General features: G+C 53.9%; 1 protein-coding gene across 1 annotated transcript; it reads left to right on the plus strand.

Annotated features, from left to right (window-relative positions):
• Window positions 1–187: 187 nt before the first annotated feature.
• On the plus strand, window positions 188–10,042 carry LOC114912392 (cell wall protein DAN4-like; the record flags this gene model as incomplete). Its single annotated transcript, XM_029258947.1, has 5 exons — window positions 188–282; window positions 796–1,337; window positions 2,589–2,892; window positions 9,294–9,399; window positions 9,971–10,042. Coding segments are annotated over 5 exons (1,119 nt in total), but the record flags the coding sequence as incomplete, so codon positions are not given.
• Between the last annotated feature and the right edge of the window lie 1,213 nt (window positions 10,043–11,255).

Raw genomic sequence — 11,255 nt, forward strand, 5'->3', positions numbered from 1 at the left:
AACCACTACTGAAATGACAACTCCCACGACAACCGAAAGCATAACCACGCCGACCACTGCCGCGATGTCAACAGCTAATGCAATGACTACAACTCCCACGACAACCAAAAGCATAACCATGCCGACCACTACCGCGCCGTCAACTACTACTGAAACGACTACAACTCCCACAACAACCGATAGCACCACCTTGCCGACCACAACTGCAACGTCAACTACTACTGCAACGACTACAACTCCCACGTCAAGCAAAACCACCACCACCCCGACCACTACCGCGACGTCAACCACTACTGAAATGACAACTCCCACGACAACCGAAAGCATAACCACGCCGACCACTGCCGCGATGTCAACAGCTAATGCAATGACTACAACTCCCACGACAACCAAAAGCATAACCATGCCGACCACTACCGCGCCGTCAACTACTACTGAAACGACTACAACTCCCACAACAACCGATAGCACCACCTTGCCGACCACAACTGCAACGTCAACTACTACTGCAACGACGACAACTCCCATGACAACCGAAACAACCAATACGCAGACCACTGCCGCGGCGTCAAGCACTTCCGCGACGTCAACTACTACTGAAACGACTACAATTCCCACGTCAAGCAAAACCACCACCACCCCGACCACTACCGCAATGTCAACCACTACTGCAACGACTACAACTCTCACGACAACCGAAACCACCACCACGCCAACCACTACCGCGGCGTCACCCACTTCCGCGACGTCAACCATTACTGCAATGACTCCAACTCCCACGACAACCGAAAGCAGAACCACGCCGACCACTAGCGTGGCGTCAACTACTCCTGAAACGACTACAACTGCCACGACAACCGAAACCACCACCACGCCGACCACTGCCACGGCGTCAACTACTACTGAAACGACAATAAATCCCACGACAACCGAAACCACCACCACACCGACCACTACCGCGACGTCAACTACAACTGCAATGACTACAACTCCCACGACAACCGAAAGCAGAACCACGCCGACCACTAGCGTGGCGTCAACTACTCCTGAAACGACTACAGCTGCCACGACAACCGAAACCACCACCATGCCGACCACTACCGCGACGCCGACCACTGCCGTGGCGTCAATTACTACCGCGACATCAACTACTACTGAAACGACTACAACTCCCACGACAATCGAAACCACCACCACACCGACCACTACCGCGACATCAACTACTACTGCAACGACTACAACTTCCACGACAAGCAAAACCACCACCACACCGACCACCACCACGCCGACCACTACCGCGACGTCAACTACTACTGAAATGACTACCGAAACCACCACCACACCGTCCACAGCCGCGGTGTCACCCACTACTGCGACGTCAACTACAACTGCAATGACTACAACTCCCACGTCAAGCAAAACCACCACCACCCCGACCACTACCGCGACGTCAACCACTACTGAAATGACAACTCCCACGACAACCGAAAGCATAACCACGCCGACCACTGCCGCGATGTCAACAGCTAATGCAATGACTACAACTCCCACGACAACCAAAAGCATAACCATGCCGACCACTACCGCGCCGTCAACTACTACTGAAACGACTACAACTCCCACAACAACCGATAGCACCACCTTGCCGACCACAACTGCAACGTCAACTACTACTGCAACGACTACAACTCCCACGTCAAGCAAAACCACCACCACCCCGACCACTACCGCGACGTCAACCACTACTGAAATGACAACTCCCACGACAACCGAAAGCATAACCACGCCGACCACTGCCGCGATGTCAACAGCTAATGCAATGACTACAACTCCCACGACAACCAAAAGCATAACCATGCCGACCACTACCGCGCCGTCAACTACTACTGAAACGACTACAACTCCCACAACAACCGATAGCACCACCTTGCCGACCACAACTGCAACGTCAACTACTACTGCAACGACAACTCCCATGACAACCGAAACAACCAATACGCAGACCACTGCCGCGGCATCAAGCACTTCCGCGACGTCAACTACTACTGAAACGACTACAATTCCCACGTCAAGCAAAACCACCACCACCCCGACCACTACCGCAATGTCAACCACTACTGCAACGACTACAACTCTCACGACAACCGAAACCACCACCACGCCAACCACTACCGCGGCGTCACCCACTTCCGCGACGTCAACCATTACTGCAATGACTCCAACTCCCACGACAACCGAAAGCAGAACCACGCCGACCACTAGCGTGGCGTCAACTACTCCTGAAACGACTACAATTGCCACGACAACCGAAACCACCACCACGCCGACCACTGCCACGGCGTCAACTACTACTGAAACGACAATAAATCCCACGACAACCGAAACCACCACCACACCGACCACTACCGCGACGTCAACTACAACTGCAATGACTACAACTCCCACGACAACCGAAAGCAGAACCACGCCGACCACTAGCGTGGCGTCAACTACTCCTGAAACGACTACAGCTGCCACGACAACCGAAACCACCACCATGCCAACCACTACCGCGACGCCGACCACTGCCGTGGCGTCAATTACTACCGCGACATCAACTACTACTGAAACGACTACAACTCCCACGACAACCGAAACCACCACCACACCGACCACTACCGCGACATCAACTACTACTGCAACGACTACAACTTCCACGACAAGCAAAACCACCACCACACCGACCACCACCACGCCGACCACTACCGCGACGTCAACTACTACTGAAATGACTACCGAAACCACCACCACACCGTCCACAGCCGCGGTGTCACCCACTACTGCGACGTCAACTACAACTGCAATGACTACAACTCCCACGTCAAGCAAAACCACCACCACCCCGACCACTACCGCGACGTCAACCACTACTGAAATGACAACTCCCACGACAACCGAAAGCATAACCACGCCGACCACTGCCGCGATGTCAACAGCTAATGCAATGACTACAACTCCCACGACAACCAAAAGCATAACCATGCCGACCAGTACCACGCCGTCAACTACTACTGAAACGACTACAACTCCCACAACAACCGATAGCACCACCTTGCCGACCACAACTGCAACGTCAACTACTACTGCAACGACTACAACTCCCACGTCAAGCAAAACCACCACCACCCCGACCACTACCGCGACGTCAACCACTACTGAAATGACAACTCCCACGACAACCGAAAGCATAACCACGCCGACCACTGCCGCGATGTCAACAGCTAATGCAATGACTACAACTCCCACGACAACCAAAAGCATAACCATGCCGACCACTACCGCGCCGTCAACTACTACTGAAACGACTACAACTCCCACAACAACCGATAGCACCACCTTGCCGACCACAACTGCAACGTCAACTACTACTGCAACGACAACTCCCATGACAACCGAAACAACCAATACGCAGACCACTGCCGCGGCATCAAGCACTTCCGCGACGTCAACTACTACTGAAACGACTACAATTCCCACGTCAAGCAAAACCACCACCACCCCGACCACTACCGCAATGTCAACCACTACTGCAACGACTACAACTCTCACGACAACCGAAACCACCACCACGCCAACCACTACCGCGGCGTCACCCACTTCCGCGACGTCAACCATTACTGCAATGACTCCAACTCCCACGACAACCGAAAGCAGAACCACGCCGACCACTAGCGTGGTGTCAACTACTCCTGAAACGACTACAACTGCCACGACAACCGAAACCACCACCACGCCGACCACTGCCACGGCGTCAACTACTACTGAAACGACAATAAATCCCACGACAACCGAAACCACCACCACACCGACCACTACCGCGACGTCAACTACAACTGCAATGACTACAACTCCCACGACAACCGAAAGCAGAACCACGCCGACCACTAGCGTGGCGTCAACTACTCCTGAAACGACTACAGCTGCCACGACAACCGAAACCACCACCATGCCGACCACTACCGCGACGCCGACCACTGCCGTGGCGTCAATTACTACCGCGACATCAACTACTACTGCAACGACTACAACTTCCACGACAAGCAAAACCACCACCACACCGACCACCACCACGCCGACCACTACCGCGACGTCAACTACTACTGAAATGACTACCGAAACCACCACCACACCGTCCACAGCCGCGGTGTCACCCACTACTGCGACATCAACTACTACTGCAACGACTACAACTCCCACGTCAAGCAAAACCACCACCACCCCGACCACTACCGCGACGTCAACCACTACTGAAATGACAACTCCCACGACAACCGAAAGCATAACCACGCCGACCACTGCCACGATGTCAACTACTACTGAAACGACAATAAATCCCACGACAACCGAAACCACCACCACACCGACCACTACCGCGACATCAACTACTACTGCAACGACTACACCTTCCACGACAAGCAAAACCACCACCACGCCGACCACTACGGCAGCGTCAACTACTACCGCGACATCAACTACTACTGAAATGACTACCGAAACCACCACCACGCCGTCCACAGCCGTGGTGTCACCCACTACCGCGACGGCAACTACTACTGCAACGACTTCTACTCCCATGACAACCGAAAGCAGAACCACGCCGGCCACTACCGCGACATCAACTACTACTGAAACGACTACAACTCCCACGACAACCGGCACCACCACCACGCCGACCACTGCCGCGGTGTCAACCCACTACCGCAACGCAACTACTACTGCAACGACTACAACTTCCACGACAAGCAAAACCACCACCACGCCGACCACTGTCCGCGGCGTCACCCCACTACCGCGACGTCAACTACTACTGCAACGACAATAATTCCCAAAACAACCGAAAACCACCACCACACGACCACTACAGCGACGTCAACTACTACTGAAAGACTACCGAAACCATCACCACGCCGTTCACTGCCCGGTGTCACCCACTACCGTGACGTCAACTATTACTGCAACGACTACAACACCCCACGACAACCGACACCACCACCAAGCCGACCACTGCCGCGGCGTCACCCACTACCCCCGACGTCAACTACTCCTGAAACGACTACAACTGCCACGACAACCGAAACCACCACCACGCCGACCACTGCCACGGCGTCAACTACTACTGAAACGACAATAAATCCCACGACAACCGAAACCACCACCCACACCGACCACTACCGCGACGTCAACTACAACTGCAATGACTACAACTCCCACGACAACCGAAAGCAGAACCACGCCGACCACTAGCGTGGCGTCAACTACTCCTGAAACGGCTACAGCTGCCACGACAACCGAAACCACCACCACGCCGACCACTACCGCGACATCAACTACTACTGCAACGACTACACTTCCACGACAAGCAAAACCACCACCACACCGACCACCACCACGCCGACCACTACCGCGACGTCAACTACTACTGAAATGACTACCGAAACCACCACCACACCGTCCACAGCCGCGGTGTCACCCACTACTGCGACGTCAACTACAACTGCAATGACTGCAACTCCCACGACAACCGAAAGCAGAACCACGCCGGCCACTACCGCGACATCAACTACTACTGAAACGACTACAACTCCCACGACAACCGGCACCACCACCACGCCGACCACTGCCGCGGTGTCAACCACTACCGCAACGTCAACTACTACTGCAACGACTACAACTTCCACGACAAGCAAAACCACCACCACGCCGACCACTACCGCAGCGTCAACTACTACTGCAACGACTATAACTCCCACGACAACCGAAAGCATAACCACGCTGACCACTGCCGCGATGTCAACAGCTACAGCACCGACAACAACTCCCACAACAACCGAAATCATAACCATTCCGACCACTACCGCGACATCAACTACTACTGAAACGACTACACCTCCCTCGACAACCGAAACCACAACCACGCCGACCACTGCCGCGATGTCAACAGCTACTGCAACGACTACAACTCCCACAACAATTGAAAGCACAATCATGCCGACCAGTACCGCGACATCAACGACTACTTGCAACGACTACATCTCCCACGACAAACAGATAGCACCACCACGCCGACCACAACTGCAACGTCAACTACTACTGCAATGACGACAACTCCCACGACGACTAAAACCACCACCATGATGACCACTACTGTGGCCTCAGCTACTACTGCAACGAGTACAACTCTCACGATAAACCGAAACCTCCACCATGCCGACCACTGCCGCGGCATCACCCACTACCGTGCCGTCAACTACTACTGAAACGACTACAACTCCCACAACAACCGATAGCACCACCATGCCAACCACAACTGCAACGTCAACTACTACTGCAACGACGAGAACTCCCACAACAACTGAAAGCACAACCACGCCGAACAGTCCCCGCGACATCAATGACTACTGCAACGACTATATCTCCCCACGACAACCGATAGCACAACCACGCCGACCAGTACCGCGACATCAACGACTACTGCAATCACTACATCTCCCACGACAACCGATAGCACCACCACGCCGACCACAGCTGCAACGTCAACTACTACTGCAACGACGACAACTCCCACAACAATTGAAAGGCACAACCACACCGACCAGTAGCGCGACATCAACTACTACTGAAACGACTACAACTCCCTCGACAACCGAAAGTAGAACCGCTCCGACCACTGCCGCGGCATCAACCACTTCTGCGACGTCAACTACTACTGCAACGACTACAACTCCCACGTCAAGCAAAACCACCACCACCCCCGACCACTACCGTGACGTCAACTACTACTGAAATGACAACTCCCACGACAACCGAAAGCATAACCACGCCGACCACTGCCGCGATGTCAACAGCTAATGCAATGACTACAACTCCCACGACAACCAAAAGCATAACCATGCCGACCAGTACCACGCCGTCAACTACTACTGAAACGACTACAACTCCCACAACAACCGATAGCACCACCTTGCCGACCACAACTGCAACGTCAACTACTACTGCAACGACGACAACTCCCATGACAACCGAAACAACCAATACGCAGACCACTGCCGCGGCGTCAAGCACTTCCGCGACGTCAACTACTACTGAAACGACTACAATTCCCACGTCAAGCAAAACCACCACCACCCCGACCACTACCGCAATGTCAACCACTACTGCAACGACTACAACTCTCACGACAACCGAAACCACCACCACGCCAACCACTACCGCGGCGTCACCCACTCCCGCGACGTCAACCATTACTGCAATGACTCCAACTCCCACGACAACCGAAGCAGAACCACGCCGACCACTAGCGTGGCGTCAACTACTCCTGAAACGACTACAACTGCCACGACAACCGAAACCACCACCACGCCGACCACTACCGCGACGTCAACTACAACTGCAATGACTACAACTCCCACGACAACCGAAAGCAGAACCACGCCGACCACTAGCGTGGCGTCAACTACTCCTGAAACGACTACAACTGCCACGACAACCGAAACCACCACCACGCCGACCACTGCCGCGGCGTCAACTACTACTGAAACGACAATAATCCCACGACAACCGAAACCACCACCACACCGACCACTACAGCGACATCAACTACTACTGCAACGACTACCAACTTCCACGACAAGCAAAACCACCACCACGCCGACCACAGCCGTGGTGTCACCCACTACCGCGACGGCAACTACTACTGCAACGACTTCTACTCCCATGACAACCGAAAGCAGAACCACGCCGGCCACTACCGCGACATCAACTACTACTGAAACGACTACAACTCCCACGACAACCGGCACCACCACCACGCCGACCACTGCCGCGGTGTCAACCACTACCGCAACGTCAACTACTACTGCAACGACTACAACTTCCACGACAAGCAAAACCACCACCACGCCGACCACTGCCGCGGCGTCACCCACTACCGCGACGTCAACTACTACTGCAACGACAATAATTCCCAAAACAACCGAAACCACCACCACACCGACCACTACAGCGACGTCAACTACTACTGAAATGACTACCGAAACCATCACCACGCCGTTCACTGCCGCGGTGTCACCCCACTACCGTGACGTCAACTATTACTGCAACGACTACAACACCCACGACAACCGACACCACCACCAAGCCGACCACTGCCGCGGCGTCACCCCACTACCCCGACGTCAACTACTACTGCAACGACTACATCTCAAACGACAACCGAAACCACCACCACGCCGACCACTTCCGCGCCGTCAACCATTACTGCAACGACTACAACTCCCACGACAACCGAAAGCACTACCACGCCGACCACTGCCGCGACATCAACTACTACTGCAACGACTACACCTCCCTCGACAACCGAAACCACCACCACGCCGACCACTGCCGCGATGTCAACAGCTACAGCAAAGAAAACAACTCCCTCGACAACCGAAAGCATAACCATGCCGACCACTACCGCGCCGTCAGCTACAACTGAAACGACAACTCTCAAAACAAACCGATAGCACAACCACGCCGACCACTGCCGCGACATCAACGACTACTGCAACGACTACCTCTCCCACGACAACCGATAGCACCACCACGCCGACCAGTACCCGCGACATCAACGACTACTGCAACGACGACAACCTCCAACGACGACAGAAACCACCACCACAACGACCATTTCCGTGGCCTCAGCTTCTTCTGCAACAACGTCAACTCCCACGACAACCGGAACCACCACCGCGCCGACCCACTGCCGCAGCATCAACTACTACTGCAAACGACAACAACTCCCACGACAACCGAAAGCATAACCATGCGACCACTACCGCGCCGTCAGCTACAACTGAAACGACAACTCTCAAACAACCGATAGCACAACCACGCCGACCACTGCCGCGGCGTCAAGCACTTCCACGATGTCAAGTACTACTGCAATGACTCCAACTCCCTCGACAACCGATAGCACAACCACGCCGACCAGTACCGCGACATCAACGACTACTGCAACGACTACATCTCCCACGACAACCGATAGCACCACCACGCCGACCACAACTGCAACGTCAACTACTACTGCAACGACGACAACTCCAACGACGACAGAAACCACCACCACAACGACCATTTCCGTGGCCTCAGCTTCTTCTGCAACAACGTCAACTCCCACGACAACCGGAACCACCACCGCGCCGACCACTGCCGCGGCATCAACTACTACTGCAACGACAACAACTCCCACGACAACCGAAACAACCACCACGCAGACCACTTCCGCGGCCGTCAAGCACCTGCCGCGGCATCAACTACTACTGCAACGACTACAACTCCCACGACAAGCAAAACAACCACCACGCCGACCACTACCGTGGCGTCATCTACTACTGCAATGACTACAACTCCCACGACAAATGAAAGCAGAACCACGCCGACCACTAGCGTGGTGTCAACTACTCCTGAAACGACAACAACTCCCACGACAACCGATACCACCACCACGCCGACCACTGCCGCGACGTCAATTACTACTGAAATGACTACCGAAACCACCACCACGCCGACCACTGCCGCGGCGTCAACTACTACTTGCGACGTCAACTACTACTGAAACGACTACAACTCCCATGACAACCGAAACCACAACCACGCCGACCACTGCCGCGACGTCAATTGCTACTGAAATGACTACCGAAAGCATAACCACGCCGACCACTGCCGCGACGTCAACTACTACTGCGACGTCAACTACTACTGAAACGACTACAACTCCCATGACAACCGAAACCAACACGCCGACCAGTTCCGCGACATCAACTATTACTGCAATGACTACAACTCCCACGACAACCGAAACCACCACCACGCCGACCACTGTCGCGGCATTAACCACTTCCGCGACATTAACTACTACTGCAACGACTACAACTCCCTCGACAACCGATAGCACAACCACGCCGACCAGTACCGCGACATCAACGACTACTGCAACGACTACATCTCCCACGAGAACCGATAGCACCACCACGCCGACCACAACTGCAACGTCAACTACTACTGCAACGACGACAACTCCAACGACGACAGAACCACCACCACAATGACCATTTCCATGGCCTCAGCTTCTACTGCAACAACGTCAACTCCCACGACAACCGGAACCACCACTGCGCCGACCACTGCCGCGGCATCAACTACTACTGCAACGACAACAACTCCCACGACAACCGAAAGCATAACCACGCCGACCACTACCGCGACATCAACTACTACTGAAACGACAACTCCCACGACAACCGACACCACCACTGCCGCCGACCACTGCCGTGGCATTAACCACTTCCGCGACATCAACTACTACTGCAAATGACTACAACTCCCACGACAACCGAAACCACCACCACGCCGACCACTGTCGCGGCATTAACCACTTCCGCGACATTAACTACTACTGCAACGACTACAACTCCCACGACAACCGAAACCACCACCACGCCGACCACTGTCGCGGCATTAACCACTTCCGCGACATTACTACTACTGCAACGACTACAACACCCACGACAACTGAAGCACAACCACTCCGACCACCACCGTGACGTCAACTTCTACTGAAACGACTCCAACTCCAAAGGCATTTGAAACCATAACCACTCTGATCACAACATTTATATCAGGTACTACAGAATGACTACAACGACAAGGACAACCGAAACCACAACCACTCCGACCACTACCACGACGTCAACTTCTACTGAAATGATTAAAACTCCTAAGTCAATTGAAACCACAACCATTCCGACTGAAAACAGTACTCCTCCGACCACTGCCACGTCATCTAAAACTGAAACCAGCAGCACTCTGATCACTACTGCAACATCACCTACAACTGCATCCTCAGCAATGCTTCCAGCATTGACAACAACTCCGACCACTACAGTTACACCAACAAACAGTTTCCATGGCCCAGGAACCATAACTGCCTTAACTGCTCTGACAAATGCAGCAGCAGGTGCAAATTCTGTAGCCACAAGTTTCTCTGGATTTACAAGTGCTGCATCCACATATATAGTGACAAAACTGCCATCAGATGCAGTGCAGACGACAAATATGTTAACAGCTACTCTTGCCCCAGAAACAGCATCCTCCACAAGATCTCAAACCCAGTAAGAATTCCTTTTGCATTCTTTCCATTAACTGCTTAGTTTCTAATTCTATCGTGCAATTGCGAA

This window comes from Scleropages formosus, chromosome 16 (genome assembly GCF_900964775.1).
Source record: "Scleropages formosus chromosome 16, fSclFor1.1, whole genome shotgun sequence".
Lineage (NCBI taxonomy): Eukaryota > Metazoa > Chordata > Actinopteri > Osteoglossiformes > Osteoglossidae > Scleropages > Scleropages formosus.